The sequence below is a fragment of the Psilocybe cubensis genome, chromosome 8 (genome assembly GCF_017499595.1).
Source record: "Psilocybe cubensis strain MGC-MH-2018 chromosome 8, whole genome shotgun sequence".
NCBI lineage: Eukaryota > Fungi > Basidiomycota > Agaricomycetes > Agaricales > Agrocybaceae > Psilocybe > Psilocybe cubensis.
In genome coordinates, this window is record NC_063006.1 from 1,581,373 (window position 1) to 1,609,121 (window position 27,749).

The 27,749-nt window shown below is 44.4% G+C and overlaps 10 protein-coding genes across 10 annotated transcripts; 6 read left to right on the forward strand and 4 right to left on the reverse strand.

Moving 5' to 3' along the window:
- Positions 1 to 3,029: 3,029 nt before the first annotated feature.
- JR316_0008998 (Acetyl-coenzyme A transferase nodX) lies at positions 3,030 to 5,008 on the forward strand (the record flags this gene model as incomplete). Its single annotated transcript, XM_047894709.1, has 6 exons — positions 3,030 to 3,292; positions 3,351 to 3,550; positions 3,603 to 4,318; positions 4,369 to 4,451; positions 4,502 to 4,580; positions 4,643 to 5,008. The coding sequence occupies 6 exons, from the start codon at positions 3,030 to 3,032 to the stop codon at positions 5,006 to 5,008; spliced, it is 1,707 nt and encodes a 568-aa protein (XP_047746168.1).
- A 396-nt stretch (positions 5,009 to 5,404) lies between these two features.
- On the forward strand, positions 5,405 to 11,428 carry JR316_0008999 (putative mannosyl-oligosaccharide alpha-1,2-mannosidase 1B; the record flags this gene model as incomplete). Its single annotated transcript, XM_047894710.1, has 28 exons — positions 5,405 to 6,121; positions 6,189 to 6,254; positions 6,306 to 6,314; positions 6,368 to 6,467; positions 6,530 to 6,559; positions 6,614 to 6,708; positions 6,766 to 6,807; positions 6,869 to 6,945; positions 6,996 to 7,108; positions 7,174 to 7,748; positions 7,806 to 7,946; positions 7,996 to 8,447; positions 8,780 to 9,076; positions 9,126 to 9,169; positions 9,231 to 9,257; positions 9,317 to 9,348; positions 9,426 to 9,443; positions 9,500 to 9,573; positions 9,629 to 9,758; positions 9,815 to 9,874; positions 9,928 to 9,951; positions 10,002 to 10,166; positions 10,226 to 10,357; positions 10,413 to 10,521; positions 10,573 to 10,657; positions 10,705 to 11,061; positions 11,123 to 11,166; positions 11,226 to 11,428. The coding sequence occupies 28 exons, from the start codon at positions 5,405 to 5,407 to the stop codon at positions 11,426 to 11,428; spliced, it is 4,218 nt and encodes a 1,405-aa protein (XP_047746169.1).
- A 382-nt stretch (positions 11,429 to 11,810) lies between these two features.
- Positions 11,811 to 12,604, reverse strand: JR316_0009000 (uncharacterized protein; the record flags this gene model as incomplete). The annotated part of the gene is made up of 2 exons (XM_047894711.1): positions 11,811 to 12,489; positions 12,546 to 12,604. The coding sequence occupies 2 exons, from the start codon at positions 12,602 to 12,604 to the stop codon at positions 11,811 to 11,813; spliced, it is 738 nt and encodes a 245-aa protein (XP_047746170.1).
- Positions 12,605 to 14,804: 2,200 nt separating this feature from the next.
- JR316_0009001 (putative mannosyl-oligosaccharide alpha-1,2-mannosidase 1B) lies at positions 14,805 to 17,376 on the forward strand (the record flags this gene model as incomplete). The annotated part of the gene is made up of 18 exons (XM_047894712.1): positions 14,805 to 14,959; positions 15,017 to 15,060; positions 15,111 to 15,137; positions 15,192 to 15,223; positions 15,288 to 15,305; positions 15,359 to 15,432; positions 15,490 to 15,619; positions 15,676 to 15,738; positions 15,789 to 15,812; positions 15,864 to 15,956; positions 16,020 to 16,035; positions 16,087 to 16,142; positions 16,197 to 16,328; positions 16,386 to 16,494; positions 16,552 to 16,636; positions 16,702 to 17,046; positions 17,110 to 17,153; positions 17,207 to 17,376. 18 exons carry the CDS (start codon positions 14,805 to 14,807, stop codon positions 17,374 to 17,376), a joined length of 1,617 nt encoding a protein of 538 aa, XP_047746171.1.
- A 316-nt stretch (positions 17,377 to 17,692) lies between these two features.
- Positions 17,693 to 18,773, reverse strand: JR316_0009002 (putative secondary metabolism biosynthetic enzyme; the record flags this gene model as incomplete). Its single annotated transcript, XM_047894713.1, has 6 exons — positions 17,693 to 17,874; positions 17,934 to 17,975; positions 18,036 to 18,246; positions 18,298 to 18,362; positions 18,426 to 18,650; positions 18,716 to 18,773. The coding sequence occupies 6 exons, from the start codon at positions 18,771 to 18,773 to the stop codon at positions 17,693 to 17,695; spliced, it is 783 nt and encodes a 260-aa protein (XP_047746172.1).
- A 660-nt stretch (positions 18,774 to 19,433) lies between these two features.
- JR316_0009003 (uncharacterized protein) lies at positions 19,434 to 20,943 on the reverse strand (the record flags this gene model as incomplete). Its single annotated transcript, XM_047894714.1, has 6 exons — positions 19,434 to 19,601; positions 19,654 to 19,838; positions 19,885 to 20,054; positions 20,107 to 20,217; positions 20,271 to 20,861; positions 20,906 to 20,943. The coding sequence occupies 6 exons, from the start codon at positions 20,941 to 20,943 to the stop codon at positions 19,434 to 19,436; spliced, it is 1,263 nt and encodes a 420-aa protein (XP_047746173.1).
- A 219-nt stretch (positions 20,944 to 21,162) lies between these two features.
- JR316_0009004 (uncharacterized protein) lies at positions 21,163 to 21,585 on the reverse strand (the record flags this gene model as incomplete). The annotated part of the gene is made up of 1 exon (XM_047894715.1): positions 21,163 to 21,585. One exon carries the CDS (start codon positions 21,583 to 21,585, stop codon positions 21,163 to 21,165), a length of 423 nt encoding a protein of 140 aa, XP_047746174.1.
- A 766-nt stretch (positions 21,586 to 22,351) lies between these two features.
- Positions 22,352 to 23,578, forward strand: JR316_0009005 (Longiborneol synthase CLM1; the record flags this gene model as incomplete). Its single annotated transcript, XM_047894716.1, has 5 exons — positions 22,352 to 22,627; positions 22,692 to 22,747; positions 22,806 to 23,210; positions 23,273 to 23,464; positions 23,527 to 23,578. The coding sequence occupies 5 exons, from the start codon at positions 22,352 to 22,354 to the stop codon at positions 23,576 to 23,578; spliced, it is 981 nt and encodes a 326-aa protein (XP_047746175.1).
- Positions 23,579 to 24,540: 962 nt separating this feature from the next.
- JR316_0009006 (Monoterpene synthase 25) lies at positions 24,541 to 25,762 on the forward strand (the record flags this gene model as incomplete). Its single annotated transcript, XM_047894717.1, has 5 exons — positions 24,541 to 24,822; positions 24,880 to 24,935; positions 24,993 to 25,397; positions 25,457 to 25,648; positions 25,708 to 25,762. 5 exons carry the CDS (start codon positions 24,541 to 24,543, stop codon positions 25,760 to 25,762), a joined length of 990 nt encoding a protein of 329 aa, XP_047746176.1.
- Positions 25,763 to 26,481: 719 nt separating this feature from the next.
- Positions 26,482 to 27,629, forward strand: JR316_0009007 (Terpene synthase 29; the record flags this gene model as incomplete). The annotated part of the gene is made up of 4 exons (XM_047894718.1): positions 26,482 to 26,694; positions 26,738 to 27,210; positions 27,335 to 27,526; positions 27,578 to 27,629. The coding sequence occupies 4 exons, from the start codon at positions 26,482 to 26,484 to the stop codon at positions 27,627 to 27,629; spliced, it is 930 nt and encodes a 309-aa protein (XP_047746177.1).
- Between the last annotated feature and the right edge of the window lie 120 nt (positions 27,630 to 27,749).

Sequence of the window (27,749 nt, forward strand, 5' to 3'; positions counted from 1 at the left end):
TCTCTCTACCTACCATTCTATGATTTCAAATCCAACTAGAGCCCAAAAATCCAGACGAACTTTATCCAAAGGCCTCTCCCTCCAGGCTCACATACCGGTTCAGCGGGGTTGCATGGGCAAGCAGGTGCTCTGAACATGGGACAACGAGCTTCGACAGGTCTAACAACATTCTACCAGTTCTGGTACGTGCCAAAAATAGTTGTATCGATTATACATGTGCTCCCCAATCAATATCAACGTCAAACTGACATGGTGTCCATGCAGGTGTTATGTCACCCCTTTGCTTGGCGCCTACATTGCTGATGCCCATTGGGGTCGATTCAAGACAATCTGTTGGGCAGTGGTCATCGCACTTATTGGACATATCATTCTCATTGTGTCCGCTGTCCCGGGTGTCATTGAATCCAGCGGTGCGATTGGCGCTTTCTCTGTGGCACTGATCGTTATGGGACTCGGTGGGTGTTTACCATAAATTTTCGTGTATCACAGGGTACTCAATTGCTGGGAATTTTTGGCGATGTGGTACAGGCACTGGACTGTTCAAGGCAAACATCTCGCCATTGGTCGCTGAGCAATATAAGCGCACTAAGCAGTTCGTCATAACCACCAAAAGCGGAGAGCGTGTAATAGTTGATCCATCGTTGACTACCCTGAGAGTCTACATGGTAATGCAATTCTCATACCCCAACCAATCACGGTCATTGACATCTGTTATCTTTCTCTATGCAGTATTTTTATCTTCTTATCAATATCGGTGCTTTAATTGGCCAGATCGGGATGACCTACGCTGAGAAGGTGAGTTGACGGCGCTGTTGGACTGCATGCCAGCACCTTTGATCTGTTATGGCGGTTTCTCTTTTCTCCCCGAATGAACATTGAAGTAAAGTAATTGAAGCTAATTGCATCACACAGTTCGTTGGATTCTATCTCTCGTACACACTCCCCACCGCCGTTTTCTTGCTCTGCCCACTTGTTCTGTACATTGGACGCAACAAGTATGAGAGATCGCCTCCCACGGGATCAGTCCTTGCCACCGCCATCAAGCTCTGGCGCCACGCCGCGCGGGGAAAATGGAGCCTCAACCCGGTGACAACATACAGGAACATGACGGCGCCTGGCTTCTGGGAGAACGCGAAGCCAAGCAAGATTGTTGGCGAGAAGCCAGCATGGATGAACTTTGATGATCAATGGGTCGATGAAGTCCAGAGGGGGATCAAAGCGTGCGGTGTATTTTTGTGGTACCCAATTTACTGTATGTTTCTTTTTCTGCCTCTTTTTGTTTCTCTTTCTTCCTCGTTTTTTTTTTTTTGTTTTGGCTGTGACAAATGACTGAATGATTTTTAGGGTTGACCTATAACCAACTTAACAACAACTTGACCTCGCAGGCGGCCACCATGACTTTGAATGGAATCCCTAACGATGTGTTGTCGAACTTGGATCCCTTCGCATTAATCATTCTTATCCCTATCTGCGATATGTTTGTGAGTATTTTGTCAGCATACTTTCATGTCATTTGCAGTGGGCTAAACAGTACATGTCCCACAGATCTATCCTGGCCTTCGCCGCATGGGACTCAACTTCAGCGCCTTGAAGAAGATCACGGCAGGATTCATGACTGGTGCCGCTGCTATGACCTGGGCTGCAGGTTAGCATTTCTGACTGAGTGGATACTCTTTCTTCGACTTACTGACCACCATTTACAGTTCTTCAACACTACATCTACAAGGTATCTCGTACCAACTCTATATAAAATGAAAACCAACTAAAAAATTCATTTTTTTAATAGACAAACCCCTGTGGTGAACATGCTTCGAGCGACGGTTGCGGTGTCTCTCCTCTCAACGTTTGGATCCAGTCAGGCTCGTACATCCTCATTGCCATCAGCGAGATCTTTGCATCTATCACCGGGCTCGAATATGCGTTTACTAAGGCACCCAAGAACATGCGCTCACTCGTCATGTCCATCTTCCTCTTCATGACGGCGCTTTCGTCTGCCATCGGCGAGGCCTTCGTCTGTGAGTATCACTACAGTCCTGTATAGTATTTTCAGGATCTAACCAAGTTTCTCTTTGTGTAGCGCTCTCTGCCGACCCACTCTTGGTCTGGAACTATGGTGTCATGGGGGTCCTTGCATTCTTGACTGGCATTGCGTTCTGGTATTCCGTCAGGGACCTCGATGCCAAGGAAGATGAGCTCAACAACATGGCCACTGGACATGTTGGTGCCAATGTCACTCAGAAATCGGAAAAGGTTTAAAGGAATAGTAGGTGGAGAAGCTACAGAACCGAATCCATTTAGTCGACGTAGACCCCCAAATCCTTTGTGTATCTTGTGATTTTTTTGATGTCATGTATAATGATTGTTTTGATTTAATGACATTTATGCTTCCAATTGACTTTGAATTGCCTGCTCCCTCAGAAACAAGGCACTTTACGTGTCATAACGTCCAAAAGCGCAGTTAAATGACCCTTACGATTTATTGAATTTTTCTCGGGTCAAGCTTCAAGCCCTTCGCTCGCCGTGTTGTGGGTAAAAAATTAGAAAGCCGTAGGATTCCAGAGCAGAATGCCGAAGCCATACCGGCTTTCTATGAACCGGTTGTCGAATTACGGCACGGATTTGCGCTTCACTAGCTAATCCTTTGGCAGTGCTTAGTTATAATCCATCTATTTGTCGTAACAACATACCTTTTCGGAGGCTGCTTGTCTCCGTCACCGAAGTAGTTCTATTTATTCTATCTACAAAAAACATGTATGACCACCTACGCGTTACCTACGAAGGGGCCAAAATGCCAAACTCAGCGGCCAAGAAACGGAAAAGATATCCAGAGTCGTTGACGTATCCCCATTACACGAGATATGTCTTCACTAACTTGGTTTTATCTGCTTGATCCTCGGAGACATATCACTTGTTTTTCCAGTAAAAATTACAACCGTCTTGATGAAGGAATGGTATATAAAGAGTGTCCAAGTTGTACTCACCGATATCCAACACCCTCATACCCTGTTCTAACTTCTACGCTCTAATCCATGGAATCGTACTCTGTTCCTGCCGAGAGCCTGAAATTGCTTCATGAAGGCATTATACAGAACCCGTTGCACGCTTTCTTGCCCACAGAAATCAAAGAGGCTTCAAAATACATCGAATTCATTGGTACAGATGATCCCAGCATTCCGATCAACTGGCGTTTTGCAGAAAGCATTTCTTCTATCAAGGGATTCCAGGCTTCAATGCTGAATGTCCTCTTGAAGAAAAAATATGGAGTTGACTATCAAAGGGTTGTCATTAACACGTATGTGCCTCCATGTTTCTCTTATCAGGTTCTGTGTATGACCGTTTCTGCTTTGTAGAGACCATGCACAACTGTTCATCATGTCCCAGTTTTTGCCTGTCATTGACCCTTTGGGAGAAAAGATAAGCCCTCGAGATCTTGAGTACAGGAAGTATTTCCCGGATGGCGACATTTACAAAGGCATGGATGGGACTCCTTTGATAGCGGCAGCAACCAATATATACAAAACCAAGGACGGGCGCTTCTATCACGTCCATAGTATGTTGTTATTATCGTCGCGTTTTTGCCTTCTCTAACCTATTTTGTATAGCTAGTATGAACGCCGGCCCCGTTGAAAGGGCATTGAAAGTCTTCCCCGAAGAAGAAAAAGTGACCGACTTCGCTGGAGGCTGCGCGGTGTACCAGGAGAAAGTATCCAAATTGACGGCCGAAGAACTTGACACTCTCATGAACGACAAATATCGACAAGCAGGCACGATCTGCTGGTCCACCGAGGAGTATTTAAACTCTGAGCACGGAAAGGCGAACGCGCATGTGGGGTTGTACGAGTTGCATCATATCCCAAATCCCAAACAAGCGCCCGGGTGGTGGACACCCGTTGATGGCCGCACCTATCCATCGCGCCCCCTGTATGGGTTGAAAGTTCTCGAACTCGCGCGCATAATTGCTGCTCCCACTGTCACGCGTGATTTGGCTGAGTTAGGTGCCAGTGTCATGCGTATTACTTCTCCAGACGTCTCCGACTTGACAGTCCTGCTATGCGACCTTGCTTGGGGCAAATGGAATGCGCATCTTGACCTTACGAAGCCAGAAGATCGTTCCAGATTGAAAGCGCTTATTGAGGAAAGCGATGTAATCGTTGACGGTTACCGACCTGGAGCCATGGAAAAATGGGGATTTGGCAAAAATGATATTTTGGAGCTCTTCAAAGGGAAGGAAAGAGGCATTATCTACCTCCGCGAGAATTGTTATGGGTGGAATGGTCCTTGGGCTTATCGTTCTGGTTGGCAACAAATCAGCGATGCGGTAGGCTCTACTTTCCATTTCGGATTTACCAAATGCTGAAGCATTCATAGTGTTGTGGCGTATCTTTGGAATATGGAAGGGCAATGGGTAACGATGAGCCAGTGACGCCTGGGTTCCCTAACTCCGATTGCAGGTAATTTTTGTGTCCTACTGAATCTGATAAACTTGACTGACCCCATCTAGTACTGGAGTAAGCGGAGCTACTGCAGTGCTTCAAGCACTGATAGAGAAGTCAGAGAAGGGTGGCTCGTTCGTCATTGATGTACGTGGAGCTTTCTGCAAAATGTGTTCCACGTTTGACTGTTTTCTATAACATTTGGACAGGCTGCATTGAACTACTATTCTCAGTGGCTCGTCAACTCTTGCTCTACTTATCCCTCTGAGGTTTGGAAAAAAACATGGGCAAGTTACGGAAACCCCGTATTTCGCAATACCGACAACATGGTCATAGTAACTCTTCCATCATACTTGCGCATGCTACAGGAGCACAAAGCCGCTGTTATGAATCCCGACTTCTTTGAGACTCGCGAAAACCGAGCTCTTGGAGTTCCTGTGAAAACAGTCAAGCCTATTCTTACGTTTCCAGAGGGCATGGTCAAACCTGGATATAATATTGGCTCAAGGGGAAATGGAGTCGACCAGCCAATTTGGCCGGAGGATTTGGCTGAAGAAGTTGTTGGGCGCTACTGAGCGGTAGCCATCAATGCGTGTGAACGTGCTGCCCATGGTGGCGCTTCACGAGTACTTGGTAATTGATCTTTGAGAACAGTTGTGACTGTGATACTTGTGACATCAATTTATGAATTTGACTCTATTTGCGCAGTGATTGTATTCTTTTTGAACGATCCACTTGTGATACACGCCTTTGTTCCTCTGCCTTTTCTTCAAGGTATCGACTTTAAACCACCATCTTTCCGTGAAGGCAATATCAAGCATAATTGCAAGCTCTCACTCTTGATACTCACCGACGTGCGACCTCCGCTTGTTAACACTTCTTTTCCATCCAGGCTGCGAGTGCACTGGCCACCCCGGCATCCTTTCTCTTTGCTATCTCACATTCGTGAACCTTGCCCAGGACTGAGAAACATGAACACTTCACCTGTGCAATGCGACACTCAACCACTTCTTCCTTCAAACACTGAGGTGAATCCGGTCCCCGAAACAAGCACTTCTGCTTCAGGGGCTGCGATTGGGAAAAGAAAAGAAAGGGATGAAGGTGAGCATGGCACAAGGTCAGATTATGAATGGATAGCCGACACTAATGTTACGATATGGAAAGGAGAAGAGAGTGTATTGGAACACACATCCGACGCGACGCCATCTTCGTCCTCTACAAACCCTAATGTTGAAGATTCCGACACGTCTGTTGTTAAATGCGAAGTGCACATTCCCAAGAAACCTCGTCTCGATGCTGCAGCAGTTTCGGCTCAGACCGCACAGCTTTTTGAACCCGGTGGCTCCCTGGCTAGCAAGACCGATCCTTCTTCGTCTTTGGAATCTAAACCATGTGGCATTTTATCATTGCCATTGGAACTCCTGGCCGAAATCATGATACTGACAGGATCGCCTCAACACGTCCTTGCTACAGCAAGAACCTCCAAAACTTTATGCGACACACTGTTGAGTCCTGACGCCGAGTTCATCTGGCGCGAAGCTAGAAAAGGCTCTGGATGTGTATTTGAAGTTCAAAACTCTATGTTTGTACATCTCGGTAAAGAGACTTTTTCGCTACCTGAACCTCCAAAGCAATTTTTTGGAGAGCCTGCATATGCTGCCTTTGTATTTGATTCTGGCAACTGCGAAGTAAGTAATGATGTTTGTGGTATGTATAATTCCTTTGCTTCGCTAATCGATTTTTCTATTTTTTCAGGCATGCGGTAATGAAACTGCAATGTTGTATCAATCATTTGCCCTCAGATTTCGACTGTGCAAGAAGGTATTGCTTCGTCGTTAATTATGTGAATCATCATCTAACCTCTTCTTGAAGCAATCTTGCGTATCATTGTCGTACGTCAACGCTGTGAACATGTTCTGAATGCTGGTGTTTAGCTATCCAGCAGATCTCTAAAACCAGTGCGGCGTGGTGACAACAATATTGTTGATCCCGCAACTGCGATTATACCAACAAACGAAGCTTCGTCTCTGGATGGTAATGTTTGTGTACATCGTTGACGCCTCTTAACTAAATGATCGCCCAAACTTCTACGGTAGATAAAGTTTCCTATAATTCTGGTTCTATCTGTAAGCCCTCCCTTTGATTCTCAAACGTTTATGTAAACCTGATAATGGACGAAGGGCCTAATACAACTAGATCATACTGCCGTCCAGCAGCATGGGAGGAAGCTGTCAGATTCCACTCTACGTATTCATCCAGAGACAATTACAACGAGGTCAGTTGAGACTATGTGGCCACTTTCATTGTTAAATCCTCATTATTATGTATTTAGATGTACAGGCGACGCCAAGAACGTAACTTGGAGTGGATGAAGGTCGGTCCACTTTTAAATGAACAGACTTTGATAGACTGGGACGCTGACTTTTTCTAATTAGCTTTGTGTTCAGTTGTATAATTGGAATAGAGCGAGAACTTTGATCTTCAAGCGAAACGTAGAATCTAATGAAAATACGTTCGTACATATCACTTTTGATTATTGAGAGTCTCTGACCAGATACATAGGACCAAGATCTTAGCGTCCAAGTATGGTTGGGAACGAGGAGAGCTTCTTAATACGGACTTTGGACACTACTTAAGATACAAAAACAAGGTTATCGAGAGGATCAATGAAATTGGTATGTTTCAATATCTTTCTTTTGGTTCTGTAATATATGCAATGCATCACTTACAACTGAATCAGACGTTAGAGTCCTGCGGGATAATATTGAATCCAGGCTTCTTGCTCTGACCGAAAAACGCGATCGGAGAAACGGAGAAGTGGCCTTGATGAATGGCAGGAAAGATGTAGAAAAAGCGTATCAGCACCTTCGATCAAGCAAGGAGTATCCCTATCTTCCGTCTCTCGCGACGTTCCGTAAACTTCCCGTGGTAGCTATGCTACAGTCTGCTGAAACCCCATCATCGACCGGGACCGTTTTCGATTCATTGACCAAGGATAAGACGGTTAAAGATCTTCTCATCAGTCAGCTGAAAAAGTGGGTCGACAGCGCCAAGAGCGACTTCGGTGTTATCCTCGGTTTCCCCAAGAATTGGAAGACCGCTAGCAAGAATATTTTACACCCTGTGGAGAGGGTAACAGCTCGTTTTTTGTGCACGCGATGCCCGAGGCTAGACACTAAATATCGGCCCGATGAAAGTCTTGATTTTGCGGGGGCATGTCTGCACGAATGTTTCGTCGGAAATGCAAAGCATGCTAGATTGAGGACAGGTAAAAAATCTGTTTGGGATTCGAAGAATTTTGTTAAGGATGACAAGGTTTGTTGGCTGCATGGGAATGTCAGAGATAGCACTGATATCGAGTGTGCTTTTCAGGCTATCAATGTTTTGAAGAAAGCTGTCAGCGCTCTTGGTTTTGCTGAAGACCGGGACGGAGGCAACTACCTCCTCCAAGTTGGCTTCGCTCTTGTATGTACATCCTGCGACCCTTCCATGGTCTTAGATTCGCGCAGCATCGTGAGTTGTTCCCTCACAGCGTGAATCACTCACTGACGAGAGTAATTAGATTGGACATAGTCACCGACACGAAGATATGCAGTGTTCATTCACTACTCCCCTGGACGATATTGTCGGCTACATGGGCGGTTTCCCTTACGAATACGGACTAGTAAAGAAGCTCCTTGTCCCCACAACACCACCACCCATAATCAAACAAGAGATCGATAAGAAGAATTATGGCTGCAGGCACTGTCTTAGGGACAAACAAGTCAAGGCTGCTGCTCTGGCTGCTGCCGCTTCTACTAATGACGATGCTACCGCAAACGGTGCCGCTCCAGGTATACCAGCTGCAGCAATACATCCTACTTCCGCGAGCGCCAATTTAGCGGCCATGCGTGGCCCTCAAATCCAGCTTTCTGCCTTGGTATATCGCCCGCATGATCTCGGAGTTGAAGGTCCACACGACAAACCCCCTCCTTTGACTAATTTCAACGGAATGAGGTCTCACTTAAAATCGAAGTAAGTCCTTTGCAAAGCTTTTTTGCCCTTGTTCTCGGCTCACCATTCTCTTATTGCAGGCACGGGATTGAGAATATACGTGACGAGGATATATTTTGTTTTGCTCAACCCGGACTAGATACCTAACTCGCTTTTGATACTTTCATGGCTGTACAATACCATTATTTAGCCATGGTTGGTTGCCGAATTGTCTTGACATTTTAGCTTGAGAGGCTGACTGCTCGTCGCAGCTTTTAGCTCAGCGGTCAGCCCAAATTACAATTTGATGCGATAAGTAGAGGCTAGAAGTTGTGATCGGGTTTACTTACGTCATATTCTATTGAGCATGTCAGGGAGGAAAACAGATTTGGTACGCCACCTCGTCGACTGTTAAAAGAGACGTTTGCCGACTGCCTCGCCTTGTCAGAAAACTTCGTTGTTTCCCCCCCAACTATTCCAGTAAACCGTATTGCCAACCTCACCATGGTGGCGTACCACACATTCATTTTTGCTCTTGGAGCTTTCCTCTCATTACCTCAAGACGTGTGTGCCAACTATGTTCAGAAGCAAGGTCTTGTTGCACCTCCCCAAGCATCTCAGTACAAAGATGCTGTCAAGGCGATGTTCACGGATAGTTATTCCGTTTACAAGTTCGTTCATTTTTTTTCGTCATTTACTTGCCGACTAATGTTCCGTCAGACAATATGCTTGGGGTCATGACGATGTGTCCCCAATCAGTAAAAGTTTGTCTCCATCGATACCTAACCCATCCTTGAATACCTGACTCACCCAACTGATTAAAAGGTTTTCGTGACGGTCGTAATGGATGGGGTAGGTTCTGTCGGTCATATTTTATCATTACTTACAGGAACGTTTGGAATTATAAATAGGTGCTTCTATTGTTGATGCGATGACCACGATGGTGAGTGCTTCTTAACATAACATGGCGAGATATATGGTCGGTAATGACTTCTTTGACGCATTTATATCTCGTTTTAGAAAATAATGGATCTTGATGTGAGCAATCTTGTCCTTATATTTTCAATTGCTGACACGTCCTGGTAATACTATAGGACCTCTTCCTTGAAGCAGTGGAATTTGCATCGAATATCGACTTCAGCGAATCGAACACGGAGGATACTGTCAGGTAACTCAAGTGTTTCGACTGCTTTTACTCCGCCATAAACCTTTTCGCTGTATAGTGTGTTCGAATCCACCATTCGGTACATAGGAGGACTTCTAAGTTCTTATGAACTCAGTGGAAAACAGTACCCAGCTCTTGTGAATAAAGCGAAGCAGTTAGCGGATAAGTTATCCTTCGCTTGGGTTGGGGTAAATATATCTCTCGAAACCTTGAACATCACTGCCTGATATTTTCTGCATTCCAGACAAATGACATTCCTTTCGGTCACATTGATTTTAGCAACGATACTCCCCAAAACGAAGTTGTGAGTCTAAACTTTTCAAAAGTCATGGACATTGTTTAATACTGTCTTCGAAGACCAACATCGCAGAAGCTGGAACTGTATGTTGGATGTCCTACAATATTTGGTTGTCTTGTCTAATTGAATCTAGCTAACCCTTGAATGGGCGGTTCTTAGCAAATATGTCGGGGATGACAAGTACAGGAAACTTGCTGAGAAGTCGGCCCGACACATTGTTCAAGGGCCTGCCCCTCTCCCGGGGCTTCCTGGCCAAGGAGTTGATCCAGCTTCCGGCCTGCCTGTTGGAAAATATGTTGTGAGTATATATACGTTACACGTAATGGAATTGTATTGTTTTGATATCTCCGTCAACAGACATGGGGAGGGGGCTCTGACAGTTATTTCGAATATCTTATCAAATATCCTCGTCTTAATAATACCCTCGATGCTCTTTTTGTGGATTCCTGGAGAACGGCGGTCGATTCATCAATTCATACTCTACTCAAAGTGCGTGCTTTTTGAAAGTGTTTTTTTTTTCAACTCGGATTAAAGATTTTTATAGCGCTCGACAGTGGGCAACTATACCTATTTGGCTGACTACGATGATAATGGAAACATCGTTCATATAAGCTCACATCTGGCTTGCTTCCATGGTGGAAATTGGTTACTTGGTAAGTTTAGCATTACATCCCATTTGGTTGTTACTTAACGAATTTATAAAGGTGGTCGACTTCTCAAAAATCAGACATTGGTTGACATAGGCCTCGATCTTGTTGACGCTTGTTGGAACACTTATACCTCCACTTCGTGGGTCCTCCTTTCCAATGCTATTTCTCTCTTTTAATTTCTCATAGCACTGGAATTGGTCCTGAGGTCTTCGCATTCCGGTCGGCTGACGGTGGATATACCGGGGGCAACCCAATGACACTGTCGCAGTCCACTTTCTATCAAGAACACGGATTTTATACCACCGTAGCTGACTACGTACTCCGGCCCGAGGTTTTGGAGTCTAACTTTTACGCATGGAGAGTAACGGGCGATAGCAAATACGTCGACCGAGCCATCGCTGCCGTGCAGAGCTTCCAAAAATATCTCAAAGTACCAGGAAACGGAGTTACTGGGTACGCCGGTCTTATGGATGTTAATGACAGCAGTTCAGACAGGGTTGACGACACGGAGAGCTTCTGGTTTGCAGAGGTTCTTAAGTATCTGTACGTTCTACAATTCTTTGTTCCAATTTTCGCAACCTCAACAATGTGTCAAACCTACCAGGTACTTGACACTCGACGATCCATCGAAAATTAGTTTGGATAAATGTTTGTGGCTTGTCTTTTCTTTGGCTACGTTGGCTGACATGGTTGTCTTTCTTTAACAGATGTCTTCAATACAGAGGCGCATCCATTCGAGGTACCTGCTGCCGCTGACACTTATGGTTCTGGTGGGTATGTTCCTCACAACCCCCCTACCCAAACTGCCCCGGGTACTTTACCGCTTGTTAGCTCTCTCCCTGCGATACCGAAATTAACAGATTACGGCCTGCTGAACGCTGTGGCAAATGGAATAGCGGCTATTCTGTAGTCCGCACAGTCAATTTGATTGTCGCCTTTGGGTGTTTTGTCGTATATATGGGTCTGAACTCATTTGAAGAAATACCAAAAAGCCAATTTCGTCTATCAGTCCCGTCATATCGTACGATCGAACTAAATTGGTGGGCGCCTAATTGAAGTTCTTCTGGCCAAGATACAGCTTCAATCATCTAGTATTTGACCTGCAGTGCCTCATATGTTACATCATCACTACTGACACTAAAATAATAAACCTGTAGCCTTTTCTAAAGGGGGAACGAATCCCCGTGAACAGGGTTCACGTGCGAAGTTGAAAACAGAACATAAAGGATCGTCAAATGTTTGTCCATCTAATGTAATAAAGGGAAAAAATTAAAAATAAATAAGCGCCTAAATCAAGCCATCACCAACGCAATTCCAGCAACAACTCCAAATGTGATACCGGCAATGTTTTGCTTAATGGCGAATCCCGTGCTGGGTTGGCTGTCGTCGGTCTTCGAATTCGCTTGCAGGGCATTTGCACTTGATTGTGATGCCCCCGTAGATGTGGCAGATACCGTTCCTTTGGGGGCATCACCGTATGGGCTGCAAACTGGCAATCCGGACGGGTACCCGGTAAGAATGGGAGTAGGAGAGGCATAAACTGTCGAAACGGTGGCGTTTGCCGTGATGAGAGTCGCGTACACGATGCTGGTCAAAGGGCGAGTGATGTAGACAGAATCTGCTGAAGCCGAGCTAGTACTGACTGAGTACCTGACACTTGACAGTGTGGCGTAGGCACTATTTGTGACGGAACTACCGAAGTCCACAGGTAGAGAAGATGTGACGATAGTGGGGACTGCTGAAGCGGACGATGTATAACCGTAAGTTGCGTTGGGATTATAATAAGAGGTGCTGGAGATATTATAGTTTGGGAATCCCGATGATGTAGATGCGTACGCCCCTCTGCTCGAAGTAGCATTGACATACACCACACAGGTATAAATTGGCGGGGCAAAGCTGGTGGTGGATGTTCCGCTGACGGTGTAATTGTGTGCAGCTGAGGTGGTGCTAACAGAGACTGGACTATTATTGCTATACAAGAATAAAATATTAGTATATCGAATTTGCCGTGAGGGAAATAGACGTACGTCGCGGCAGCGGTGGTTATCAAGGCCAGTAAAATCGTAGAAAAAACGGGGGAAAACATAATACTTTAGATATATGTAATGAGAAAAGATCTGGAATGAAAGTATCTGAAGCGAAAGTAGGATGTCTCAACAAGCTACGAACAGCAGTCCCTTTAATACTGTCGTCTAGTCCGTCAGCACTCCTACAAGGGGTAGCTGACAATGGAACACAACACCTCGAACACGCGTATCATGTTCCCATTGTAGGATTATTCGGTGAATCAAGGCCGGACAACACTGAATCATCTACCGACGAAGACAATCCTCTACTGCCAAGTACGTTGACTCTGCCTTTCAATGACGACGTCTGTTGAAGAGATGTAGCTTTTGTACATCCTCATCGGTCAGGTTGAGTTGGTTGTGGAAAAAAATTGGAGATAATCATTCAAGATAAATCTCACTCGGAGACATGTCGATCTATTCAAGAGCTTCTATCGGTATCCAGGTACTGAGCTTCAAGTTTCGTAATTATTCATGCTGATCCCGCAGCACATCCTGGTGAGCAACAACTATAGATCAGTCCGACAGATCAACGCTTTATCATCTTGATCTACACTAGATATGCATGGTTCGTAGTGGAGAATTAGTTGCTGCTCTGCGGTCTCGATGATTCAAAGAGTTCAATTTACCTCACCTGGGTTGGAGGGTTTCTCCTTGCATGTAATTTACTTCAACTGGTTCTTATGGAAAAGGGATATATTGGATAAGATTATTCAATACCTATGCGCATTACGGGTAAATACGTCGAGACAGGGGATAGAGTACCCCCATAAATTTCATCAATCCGCAGTCATGCGAACAGGATACATCAAAAAGTAATTCCTGTCGGAAAGTTCGATAAATATGGAATAAAAGATATACGACCAATAGTATGCATAGTTGATCCGGTACCTTGTAGTATTTTACCTGCAACTGATTTGCTACTTTGGACCTGTCACTGCCAGCCTGAGGGGATCTGATTCAGAAGCAGGTAGCTAATTTGTGGACAAAGCTTTTTGAAACACCATTGCTTTTCCTGTTGCTAGTTGGATATATGGTAAGTCTTCAATTATGGTTAAGCGCCGCAGCACTAGTGCGCCTACAACAACGACAGCACCGTCTTGAACGTTGGTCCTGGAACCGCAGCAATGAAAATAAATTGATCAATTGATGCAAACCAGAACCTGTTTCAGGCTCTTATATGATTATATAACTCAGTTTCAGTCGGAGATACAATAAAGATCACGTGAGATGACGATGTTGACGGTTGTCTTCGGGCACGCGATCGGCTCGTCGGGCCTCTCCTCGTTCTCAACCATCCAAGTCATTGTCCCCCCACGCTGCCAGTAGCGATACATATAACCTCAAATCTACAATTAGGACGGCAATTGTACTACGCTCACATCTTTCTTTGTCACTTGATCGTTTGGCTTCCCCATCCAAGCTTCTGAATTGACGAAAATTCTTTGGTTGAATTTCGTTCTGTATTCTTTGTCTCCCGAAATGTGTGGCATGGTTACAGTGTATCTCAACTGTTGACCGACTGACTTACCGATAATGCTAGAGCACAATGGCATCTATGCTGACTCTCATGTCATCGAAAAATTGATCGAAATGGAACAACGTATCGTCATTTTCTTAGTCTTTTTGTTACACCTGCTTGAATATCATCAAGTTTTTTTAAGGTTCTATACCTTCCTAATAGCAATTACCATGCGTCTAGCAAGATCACGAGATTTTTCCATGTGGGGGTGGTGAGAACTGAAGTGGATTTCATCCCTCTTGATGTATGAGGGACCGCTGCGAGCCGATATGTTACCACCGCTTTCCGGCATCTACAACATCGACCCTCTCGAGGACTTCATCAACCACTGCGTCCTGTTCAATCCACATTGCTTGCTTCCATGTCGCTATTGTCCTAAAACAGGTATACAGGATGGACTTGCATGCACAGACCCAATACTTGTAGTAGTAGACCTCCGCAACCGCCCAATGAAACCCATCCACGCGTTCGAGACAACAACTGCTTCTTTCGATCCCATGGAACTGATCTGGGGAACCGGCGCACCGTGGTCTAACCTTGGACATTCCTTTGATTTATCGAAGCCTGGTTTAGATCGAAGTGAGAGCTAAAAATACAAATCATGAAAGTGCAAGCTCACAGATAGAACCAGTGCTGCACATATAAAAGTTGGTCGGATATGCTGTCAATCCCCCACCCTTGAAGTTCCAGGTTCTATCATGAAGTTACTTCGCCAGTCATCGATCCAGCTTCTTCTGACTACGGCCACTTTTGCGGCTCCTGTTCAACACCCGGGCATCGTTCTGCCGCCTAGTGCTCGTGGTAACCGCGACGCTGTCCAAAAAATCTTCACCGACAGCTATGCAGCTTACAAGTTAGTTTCACCGATACCTGTTAAATTCGTACTCCAACTCACTTCCTTGTCACTAAGGAAATTTGCTTTTGGTCATGATGATCTCTCTCCTTTAAGTCAATGTAATGGTCTATAGTATACTCAAAGACCACCAAGACTCATCATTCTCTAGCATTCTCCGACGGTCGTAATGGCTGGGGTAAGTGTATAATCCAATAATATCCATTCGTCAACTTACACACCACAAAACCAGGCGCCACAATCGTCGATGCTATGAGTACAATGGTGGGTGGTAGACCTATCGTTCGACAACCGGTAATATATAAACCCTGACCGTTTTTGGTTCTAGCATATCATGGGGCTGAACGTGAGATCCGTTTCTTCTGACATCATATTCACGCGACTAAGCCCCGCGCTCAGGATCTATTTGAAGAAGCCGTCAACTTCTCGAGCAAAATAGATTTCAGCAAATCCCAGACACCTGATACTGTTAGGTCAGCATTTTCATTTCAAAGTCTGATTTGTACTGCAAGCTCATGCACGTCTTATAGTATATTCGAGACCACCATTCGCTATCTCGGAGGTCTCCTGAGCTCGTATGAGCTAAGTAATCAACAATTCCCGATTCTCCTCGAGAAAGCGAAAGAGGTAGGGGATAAACTCACCTTTGGTTGGGTAGGGGTGCGTACAAGTTGTCTTTGATTAATTCCATTGACTTTAATCATCAATAAGTGCAGAATAACGATGTTCCATTTGGGTTCCTTGATTTCTCGACGAATACGCCCAATATTGGAAGCACCGTAAGTCCTGAGGATGGAGCTTTGGGCACCTTTTGAATATCTTTTTTTAGTCCAACATTGCCGAAGCAGGCACCGTAAGCTTTAATACAGCGCTTCCCAGGTCTCAATGAATAACTTTGTTCTAGCTAACTCTTGAATTCGAAACCCTTAGCAAGCATACAGGTAACCAAACGTATGCGAATTTGGCCCTCAAGTCTGTGACCCACATCGCGAATCTTGTAAGTATTGTGATGCTGATTTTTCAAACTAGACATCTAATCTCAACCTATTTATGATTATAGCCGGCCCCTCTACCAGGTCAATAAATATATGTGTAACGGTCCGCTTGCTTGACTGATGGTCGCCCAGGTTTGGCTGCCCAAGGCATTGATCCGGATAACGGGCAGTTTGTAGGCGGCTACGTCGTAAGTTTCTGCTCCTTATACGCATGTCAAATCAACTTAGCCTGGGTACCAAAGACTTGGGGAGGAGGATCCGATAGTTATTTTGAATACCTCATCAAGCACGCTCGCCTGTCAAATACCAACGACAACTTGTTTGCAGATACGTGGCACACCGCTGTTGACTCTTCTATTAAGACCTTGCTGCGGGTATGATTTGGAAATGACCTTCATACTTTTTTCTAACCGCTTCTGTCATTCACACAGACCTCAACGGTCGGAAACCACGTCTATCTTGCGGACTTCGATGACTCCAGGACAATCCGCCATATCGGCTCTCACCTGGCTTGCTTCCACGGAGGGAATTGGCTACTTGGTATGGATTCTTTTGGTTATTGGATATACATCTCTTTCTCTTTCTAATCTATACAAGGTGGACGCATGTTAAACAACGACACCATCGTCAAAGTTGCGCTCGACTTGATAGACGGGTGCTGGAACACCTATGCTGGGGATGCGTAAGTCTTCAATTCTCACGAGCTTCCTGTTCGCCACATGCTAAGACAATTACGATTACCTATAGTACTGGGATTGGTCCAGAAGCCTTTGCATTCATTTCTTCAGACGGGAACTTCACTGGAAACGGTCTTCCTAGCGCCGATCAACTAGCATTTTACGAGCAGCACGGCTACTATATCACAGCCTCCGATTATATCCTTCGCCCAGAAGTTCTTGAATCCAACTTCTATGCTTTCCGCGTAACTGGTGACTCTAAATACCTGGACCGTGCAGCAAGTGCGGTAGCCAGCTTCAACAAATTCTTGCAGACACCCACAGGCTTTGCTGGTTTGAACGACGTCAATGACGTCAACTCCAGCAAAATCGACGACACTGAGAGTTTCTGGTTCGCCGAAGTTCTAAAATATTTGTGAGTCCATCGTTACTATGAATTTTCCTCTCTTTGTTAATCAACGGGTACCTTTATTTCAAGATACCTCACATTTGACGACCCCAACCACATTAGCCTTGATAATTGTACGTTGCATTTGATTACTATCCTTTACCTACTGTTTACTAACTTCTTAAAGTTGTCTTCAATACTGAGGCACACCCATTCGTTGCTCCACCAGCCAAACCAGTCTATGGCAGTACTATCAGGCCACCAACTGCTCCCTTCACGCTAAGGAAGGGACCTCCTTTGCCAGCCATCAGTCCAAACCCCAAACTTCCTCAACCCATCAAGGTCCCTCCTCAGTAATCACTATCAGCTTAGTCAGTAAAGCAAATTGCGTTGAAGTATTTGGTTTTGTATGATCTACCTTGTGGGCTAAGAGAAATGCTTCAAATTCGATCCCAATTACGCTTGATTAAATTGCTTTCTGAACTCTTGAACCGTGACAAAGTGCTATCGTGAACCAGTTCACAAAATCCGATATATTATCTATGAAACCATATCTTATCAGGAACACGGTGAAGCTTTGTTGCGTCGTCGAATCCATTGCGAATTCAAACATTTAGATTGTCATCTGCCCATTGAATAAATACACGGCTGGCGCCGATTCATCTGCCACACGTTACCATGGAAGGGTACCACCATCTACGTTCATGAACGCCCCTCCATTCTCCTCCCGTGTTGAATTGTCAATGATTTTCAATAATGAGGCTGCCACTTCTGTGGCTGGCGGCAATCCGTATCCCCGTGTCTTAATCAGATTCTGATATTCTCCGCCATTATCAACAGAGACGGTGAAATCAACTGAAAAATCAAGGAGGTTACATCCTGGCTCTAGTTCTCAAACCACAAATGACACGCACACATATCGGTATCTATTTCTCCTGGTGACAAGGGGAACGCAACTGCATTGGTTGAAGAATTTTATTGAAATTTTGCATACATTGAAAGAACTTCGGACTCACTAATCCATTCATTCTCGAAATGAATTTTACGTGCTATCCAGTTCAATGTAGCCTTGGTAGAAGCATATATCACACTTCCAATCGGGAATTCGATAATGGGCCCACTGAGACTGCCTCCAGGACTACTGATGGGAATGAAGCGAGGATTTGTGCTTCGCTTCAGTAGTTTGTACACAGCACCAAATAGGACCATAGGGCCTACTACATTGACCTATTATGCAGTTTTGGTCAAAAATTCCGATTCATAGGTAGCATTACTCACTCTAAAATGTTCTTCCATATCTTTAACGGCAACCTCATGAACAGAAGCTGCAGCACCCAACAGCGCTGCAGAGAGACCATGAACGTCATCCTCTATAACCGATCAACAGAAGTTGAAGTAAGCGATACCTGCGTTAGCAATCACGGTATCAACCCGTCCGTGTCGTTCCTCGATTTCCTTTGCCATCGTTGAGTTGCTCTTTACATCAGCTGAAACACACTCTACGATCGCAAGCCTGTCGAAGTATTTTTCTTTCAACTCGTGAAGTGCAACCGCCTTGGCCGGGTCCCGGACAGCAGCATAGACAAAAGCATTCTCGTGTGTACGAAGAATATGCCCAACGAGACTGAATCCTAGGACAGAAAATGTTTGGCAAATAAATCCTGCTGAGCTTGGTGAGTGGACGAAAACTGCATACCTAGTCCACGAGGACGGTTAGCACCTGTTACAAGATAAACAACGATATCTGAGGACATGGCTATTGTGGCGACGTGGCCGTTTTTAATCCGCAAAGCATTGCTGAACTTCATGGTGCTTTTATACTACCGATCTCGGTCCTATCTTGTCTTCTCATGACGCCACTTGATAGGAGGAGATTCTGTTTGACTCAGGAATCAGACTACCAGTAAAGTTCCCTCAGAATACACCGATAACCTAGGGGTTCATAGCGCTTGATTGAGCCGATCCCAAAACATTTTTGTGGAGATGTCTATCTCGATTTCGGTCGGCAAGATGAACGTTCAGCAAAAGCTTGGTGCCGCAGACGCGTATTCCTTTCCTTATTTGCGGCAGTGCCTCGAAAGCCCGGAACGACCGGTTGAGCGGCTTCAGATTCGTGACCTATAGGTTATCAATCAGACCCAAATGGAGCATACAAACGGATGGTGAGCGACGAAAATAATAAAGTCCTTTAAAGTGGAGTGTGTCATTTCGTTGAGGCAGCAAAATTTTATCATCTTCCAACATACTATAGCTGCCTTGGGGCCCATCCGACGACGATGGAGCACTGCATGCATTGTCGATGGTAACCACCGTTTGATGTTTTCTGTTCATATTAACGTGAAGAATTACATCACCGTGATGATAAGTATCCCAAATCGTCATACACCTAGAAAAAGCAATAGACGAAATAGTCATTAAAATACCCAAAGCTCGTTTACGAAGTCCCGTTGTGCATTTCCCGCGAGTCGGTCTTCCTCTGAATCTTGCAATTCATTCTCTTCTCCTCCAAAAACCTTGCTACTAGTTTCCATTGCTAAAGCTGGCTCTCGTTTGATTTTTCTATTAATCTCAGTCTCAAACAACTACAAGGCTCTGTTAGATACTGCAAAGACCGTCAGACATGCGGAAACGCACGGTGTTATATGTGTGATCCAAAAAGTCTTCCATTGTATAACCGGGTTTTGTGAAAGCTTCGGAGAAAATCTTACACATAGTCGACACGGGGGCGTGATAATGTGAGCTGTGGGATATCAGTTCCCATAAAGAGCTGCTGAGGGCATTGGTCAGCATAGGATTCGTTTCATCCGGCAAGAAGGGATCTATGCATATATTAGTAAGGATAGATCTATAGAGTTGAGTCATTACCATTAGAATCGTCAACATCGGCTCGATGAATCATCACCATCAAAGCGGGATGTTTCTTGAGCATATTGTACGTAAATGGTATCACCATGACTATCGCAGCTGGAGGCGCAGTGATTGACAAGCGAGACAATTTTTTCACAAAAGATGCTAGCAAAGCAGAAGGAAGATGGCTGAAAATGATAGTGAGGGGAAAACATCAAGTGGGAAAATCCGTCAACATACGTTGAGCTCAGGAATAGTTCCGTCAGCCTAAAAAAACGGGAGCGGTGCTTAAGATGCAGAACATCGCGATCAAGAAATGCATATAGTCGAGTATAAAATGATGGATAATCGCTGCAAAGTGTTAGCTGTGGCTCACGAATAGGTTACGGTAAAGGTTCACGTACAGGTTATATTCTTTAATAAGCACAAACAGTGCGTTCAATGCTAGGAGACCAACGGATCCCCCAATGTCCACACAGGCGCCGATCCAATCCATAACTAGCACAGGTCTTGTCAAGTGTGGCATAACGCTGCGATGCATAAGGTTTAAAGCTCTAGTGGCCAAAGCCTTGTTTTTTTCAATGTTCCCAGGAACAGCCAGGCGAGGTAACAGTGTGAGCCATGCTCGCGTAAATACAGCGCGGTGTGAAGACAGCGAATGCAAGGACTGATGTATAGTCATCATATGCAAACGCTGACCGGAACCCTTCTTGCCATCCACCGCCAATGGCTCATCTTCGAAGAACTTCCGCCAATCGTCATTTTCTTCTTCTTCCCCAGTCTTTGGTGACGCTTCATCGTCCGATGACATTTCGGCATTGATAGATGACTTTTTGGATGCTTTGGGTTTCGGTGGTTTTGCCGAGAACTCCGCCACCCACCAAGCATTTAACTCGCTTTCTTCGGTCGGGAAAGTAGAAAGTCGTTCGAGAATGGATAGAAGATTCACAGGAACATTGGGATAATCATTTGTGGGATGATTTGAAAGCAACGTTCTGGAAAAAATGTAAGAAGACAACGGTATGGCACAAAATTTGACGTACGCGGAATCACGGAGGAAAAACCATCGAACATCATCGTGGACGCTAAACCATGTATCATAGAATAGGTTTAAGACATCTACATCAATTAACCCGCCCGCGGCTTTCGTGCTAGATGATGTCCTCTTCGATGTTGGGCATAGAAGGAGAGAAGAGACAATTTTTCTGAAATGGGAAGCATGGAATTGGGGTTGGGGTTTCGTAGGATGGGATGATTTTGTGTAAGATGTAGATAGATGCTTGAGTAGTGAGAACATTATCTGTAATGCTGAAGTCTAAAAAACGTTAAACTTATCATCTCCCTGACATAGCTTGGCTTGCTTACGCGCAAGAACTTCTCGTCGTCTTGCAAAAGGCTCCCCAGAAAGTCGGTGTACGATTGCAAGCGCTCCCAGATCCATGCTTTAACCACTTTTGCTGCTTCGTCTCCACCAACATCGAGCTTTTTATTCGAGATAATCACAACAAACACTCTATACAGAGCGTATATTGCTTTCGAGGTATCGTGGGGGTCTTCCACATCGTATGCCAGAGCTAACAGGTCCGCAAGTGGATTCAGAGACAAATTCTTGCCTACTGCTTCCGTTATTTCTTCTTCTAATTGCTTTATTCTAGAGCCATATTCTTCTTTGTGGGTTTTTCTCTTCTTTGAAGGCGGCGGTAGAGAATGAGGAGCCATGTTGAGATGGATGGTGACTTCAGGGATGACAGGGTTAATTTTCTATTTTCGGCCATATCAAAAATTTGCCGAGGGCGTGCTTGCTTGTGTTTGGCAATAGGCATGATCTCGGACCGATTAGCCATGCGGCACACCAACTTAGGCGCTTATAATTACTTGTTCCCACAATTCCGTCTGGCTTTATAAAGGATCTGGAGTTCGAAAATAGGATTGTAATCCACAATTCACCAGGCAATCAGTATTTCTGACAATGTGGCATACTACGACTTTGGTGAGATCGGCGATCTCATAACTCCGAAATTGTGTCACCCAAATGTCACCTGTGCTTCTGAGGCGCCGCCGAGGGCGGCATGGCTATTCCATCTTCGGCATTTCGGCATTTTATTTGTACCATTCTTAATTGGGTGTCACTACAATCGTATCGTGTGATAAACTCACCACACAGCATCCGAGTACTGCTAGAAACTCCCGCTCTGCCTACTATCCAGCTAATAATATTTGCATTATCTAGAAACGTTTTCTGCATTCATTCTGTCCGCCATTTGCAACATATTTCAGCGCGTAAATGATGCTATCTCGGCGTTTCATTTTCCGCTAGCATTCCTTTGTTGCTGGGGCTGACGTCGCGATGCAAAGATTGCTCGAATGGAGACGAGTTAACCAAAACCATGTGAGTAAAGCAACCTAATCTTCATGTCTGGGAGATAAATGAAAAGGTATAAATCACTTGAACGAGGTTTCTTCAGATTGCAGACACACCTTTAGAATGGCCACTGTGCTACCGGGAAAAATCTCAAAGCACGTCTTCGAAAAAGCGTTTCCAGCCACTCTCAAAGATACTGGTAACGTCCATCAAGACTGGGTGGTCACCTTCAAAGCAATCATACAAAAATTTGTGCGAGACCTCGACTACCAACCAGAAGACCCTATTACAGACGACAATTCGACGTATAGAGCTGTACGATCCGAGTTTTTAATGAAGTACGACAATGGAAATGAATGGTTCGACCAAATGTACCGCACTGCGGTTACTATGGGAGAGGTAATTTGGACTTTTTTTTACAGCAAATTCCTTGAATCTACCTGACATGCGGATTAATTTATAGCTTCCCTACCGTGATCATGCACCAGAAATTCGACTGGAAGTTGCTCGATTTACTTGGTAAATACTGTGGTATCTCTTCTTAATGTTGTTATTGAGTATACTTGGCCATTTTCAGCTTTCTACTTCATGTAGATGATCTCGGGAATGATTTTAACACTCTTGACGGTCTCCAGATGAGAATTCTTATGGGCGAAAACTCTGAGGGAGATTTTCTGCAAGCATTTCGACAACATCTCATTGGGTTTTACAAGCTCTATGATCCTATTCCTGCAAATTCAATAACACTATCAGCTATCGACTGTATCAGCGGCATGCTACTGGAACAAGATGATTCCGTTCGCGAAATGAAGCTTTCGGGCAGTTCAAAGTCATGGCCCAACTATTTGCGTAGAAAGACGGGTTGTGCCGAAGCCTATGCATTTATGCTCTTCCCGAAGGCCCTAGACGTTGATCTGGCTGATTACATTTCGATCATCGAGGATATTTCTTTTTTTACAAATGCTGTGAATGATATTCTATCGTGAGTTTGTAATTCATAACGTTGTTTGTTGCTCATATTCAATTTGGGTTCAACGGTGCCAGATTTTATAAAGAATTTCTCGGTGGTGAGACTGATACCTATGTATTCTTGCGTGCCCGGATTTCCAACAAGCCGCTCGATGAGACACTGCGACTTGTGGTTGATGAAACTATCGAGGCATATGCCAGAGTCACAAAAGCCCTGCAGTTTACAAAAGCATTCAAGACGTGGAAACGATATGTCAATGGGTATCTGTAAGTTCTTTTGTTATTTAATTGTCGTGTTTGGAATCAATGACTGATGTTTTTCCTTCAAGCGGTTTTCACTTTACCTTGGCACGTTATCGCCTAAACGAACTAGGATTATGATACAAATGACAATTGAAAGTTCCACATCCATACCTTGGCAAATCAACGTAATGTGAATGACTTGTAGTACGCGTCAGATTGTCACAGGCATTTGGTAGAGTTTCTATTTTCAAATAGGTGATCGAGGAGTAAACAGACGTTTAGAAAAGTCGTTGGTTATGGCTGCCGGACAATACCCAATTTTTACAAGTGCGCGTTTACATGCTTCGTAGTACCGGGCCGATCGCTATATTCCGAATCCTTGTGTACGGACTCACGGCCCTGTTTCTCCTTTTCTTGCCGTGGAAGTTCCAGCTTCGTGAAATTATGATTCGTGTACCTTTCTTTCAGCTTTAAGTATTAATCATGAATCCGAACTTTTCGTCGACAAGAGGTTACAAGTGGACAATTGTATTGCTTCTACCATCGATACCCCAGCTTCGACACTAACAAAGGCTTACGGTATACCGATTCTGTCGTATCTCAGGAAGAACGGAGTTAGTGCAATGAACGGGCATTTACGGTCAATTCACAGTGGGTGCAAGTAAGATGCATCATGTTTGACTAGATTGGACTATCATTCCTCAAGCATGACACCCTTGCAAACGTTGTATTTAAAGAAAGCAATTCTGGTTGTTTGTTCTGCTGCATTACTTTTTCAAGCCTTCTTTGAAGCATAGTTTATTTTCCGTTGTGGCGGACGATATGTCAGAGAGTTGTACGTCACGGATGCGCATCTACAGAAAGTATTGAAGCTTTTTATACCATAAAACACGTTCAACGTATGTTTCATCAGTGGAGTAGGTTCCCTTTATTATAATAGCATGATGATTATCACTTGGAGTTCAGGACACAGTCAGGTCACTCTGAAAGACCAAATTCGCTCAAGCCTGCTTCTAGAGTACCTTGGCCTCGTCAATACTAGACTACAAAGGTATAAAAGCTCGTCAGAAAGTATTAAGATCCTTCAGCAAATGATCAACATGGCCGCCGTTGTTCTTCCAGAAACCGAAATTCAACAAACTTATTTTCAGTCTCCTCTGACCCTTATACGAGACGAGTTCGATGGAGGAAAGAACAACTGGGTGGACACGTTCAAAGAGATTATCACAAAATTTGTGAAGGATCTTGATTACCGACCAGAAGAGCCCATCACAGAGGACAACCCAACCTACAGAGCTTTACGATCTGAGTTTTTGATGAAGTACGACAACGGAAACGAATTTTATGACCAAATGTATCGGACGGCAGTGACCATGGCAGAGGTAATGTTCATTTTATCCATCCATCCTGCATCAAACCTGACGAACTTCTCTGCGTAGCTCTCATACCGTGATCATGCGCCAGAAATTCGGTTGGAAATAGCTCGATTCACTTGGTAAGGAATGGTATAGCTGTCGTAGAACTCCTTTGCTCATAACATGGTTATTCTCAGCTTTTTACTTCATGTTGACGACCTTGGGAAGAGCTTCAATACTCTTGAGGGTCTCCAAAAGAGGATTCTCATGGGTGATAACTCTGATGGAGAATTTCTACAGGCATTCCGGAAAAACCTCATCGGATTCTATGATCTTTACGATCCGATTCCAGCCAATTCAATCACACTAGCAGCCATCAGCTGTATCAGCGGAATGCTACTTGAGCAAAATGACGCCGTTCGAGGTATGAAGCTCTCCGAGAGCTCAAAGTCCTGGCCCAACTATTTGCGTAGCAAGACTGGCTGCTCAGAGTCCTACGCCTACATGCTCTTTCCAAAGTCCCTGGGTCTTGAAATGACCACCTATATATCTGTCATGGAGGATATCGTTTTTATAACCAATGCTGCCAATGATATTTTGTCGTGAGTCACCACTTACTTGCATTGTAAGAAACCACGCCGTGACATTTAAATCTACCCAGATTTTACAAAGAATTTCTCGGTGGGGAAACCGATACATATATCTTCTTGCGAGCACGAATCACCAATAAACCACTCGTCGAAACGTTACAGCTTGTTGTTAAAGAAACATTAGAGGCAAACGACAGGGTCACGAAAACTCTGCAATCCACAGACGCTTATGGCTTATGGAAGCAATATGTGAACGGGTACCTGTACGTCTTGCATGAATTGTGTTTCGATTTGATAGCTAATGGACAACCTTCTAATAAAGCGGGCTTCATTTTACTGTTGGGGTGCGGTATCGGCTGAACGAACTTGAACTTTAAATAATGTCGAATTCCATTTGGGTTCAGACCACCAAAATCGACAAATGAGTAGCTTCATCGAATAGAAAACAATGAGATATCCGAGCACCCTTGTATTAGTGCATACGCCCTAGATATATATGTTGATGAAAGATAGGCGCCCAATCAAATATGGCTTTTGTGTTGCTTACAACATCGAAGTCGAAACTTTCCCTCAAGAAAGCGGCTTGAAGTATAGCGGACATTTTAAAAAACGTAATTTGAATTACATTTGAAGCTGCGGATATCATTTGGTGTTGTCATTTATGTCAGTTTCGGGAAAGCTTTTTCCTATGCGATTCTAATTATGTATACTTTAATACCGGAATCGTGCACTGGCAGAATTTCCCCAGATACCGTGTCGTTTCCAGCAATAGCAAGGCAAAAAGTGATGCCTGAACAGTCAGTCGCGGACAAAATAAACTAGGTAAGATGAAGCCACTGCGTGTAAGGTCCATAAAAACCACTCGATGTGGACTGAAAATACTTATATATTATATTATTCCAGAAAGCAGAATCAAGGAATGGGAAACCACTGATCCGAACTGGCCGTCTTCGTAGCGTTTCATAAACAGTATCATCTTCATTAACGTACCTCTTTGATTCTTACCTAGCGTTTTTCCCTAGAGTTAATGATGTGAAATCCTTTAAATACGTCAGGTCTTATCACTCAAACAATTATCAACTCCAACTGACACTACATGGACACTACATCTAACACTCAGCATCAATGGCAACTGACACTAAAAAAAATTATAACCAAGTTCATTCAAGACCTCGAATACCAGCCAATAGATCCAATACCAGATTCAAATGCCACCTATCAAGCAGTCAAATTGGAGTTTTCGACCCGATATGATAACGGCCAGGAATGGTATCACCAGACGTATCGGACTGCAGTCACTATGGCAGAGGTGTGTTATACAGACGTGACCCAAATCGAATTAAAGTCGAAAGTGGAAACATAGCTTTCTTACCCTGACCACACCCCCGAAATTCGAATGGAAATCGCTCGACTCACCTGGTAAGAGCCGTTTCCTCCTTGGACAGTTCGCAGGGATAACTCAACGCACTTCAAAAATTATCAGCTTCTTACTTCACGTAGACGACCTCGGAAAGGAGTTCAGCTCGCTGGAAAACCTCCAGCTGAATATCCTCTTGGGAGACAGCACAGAGGGTGCTTTCAATGAGGCATTCCGAAAACACCTTATCGGGTTTTACCAATTTTATGACCCAATCCCCGCCAACGCGATCACCTTATCCGCCATGGACTGCATTAACGGCATGCTACTTGAGCAAAGAGACGCTATCCGTGATATCAAGCTTTCCGACTCGGCGCGCTCGTGGCCAAACTATCTGCGCAACAAGACGGGGTGCTCGGAGGCATATGCGTTCATGCTCTTTCCCAAGGCAATAAAACTTGACCTTAAGTGTGTACATAACGGTCATAGACGATATCGTATTTTTCATAAATACTGTAAATGACATATTATCGTGCGTGCATTTATGGACTCCAATCAACAACAATACTCACCTCAGATTACGTTTTGCCAGATTTTACAAAGAATACCTCGGAGGGGAAAGAGATACATACGTCTTCTTGCGTGCTCGCATCGCCGACAAGCCATTGAATGAGACGCTACGAGATGTAGTATCTGAGTCGTTAGCTGCACATGCAAGGGTCTCAAAGGCCTTACAGCATACATGTGCAATTTCGACCTGGAAGCAGTTTGTCAATGGATACCTGTAAGCAGCCCATAAGCTTTCATCTAATTCCCCAACTGATTTTGTATGTAGTGGATTTCATTTTACACTGGCGCGCTACCGCCTGAGTGAACTCGGATTCTAGTGATAGTTAGACAATTTTGAAGTCCCTTGAGCTGCAATACCTGATCATCCATCCATACTTGCCGCGGCGCAAGGATACAGCAGAGTGAAATGCAGAAAAACGCTCGGATATAAATAACTG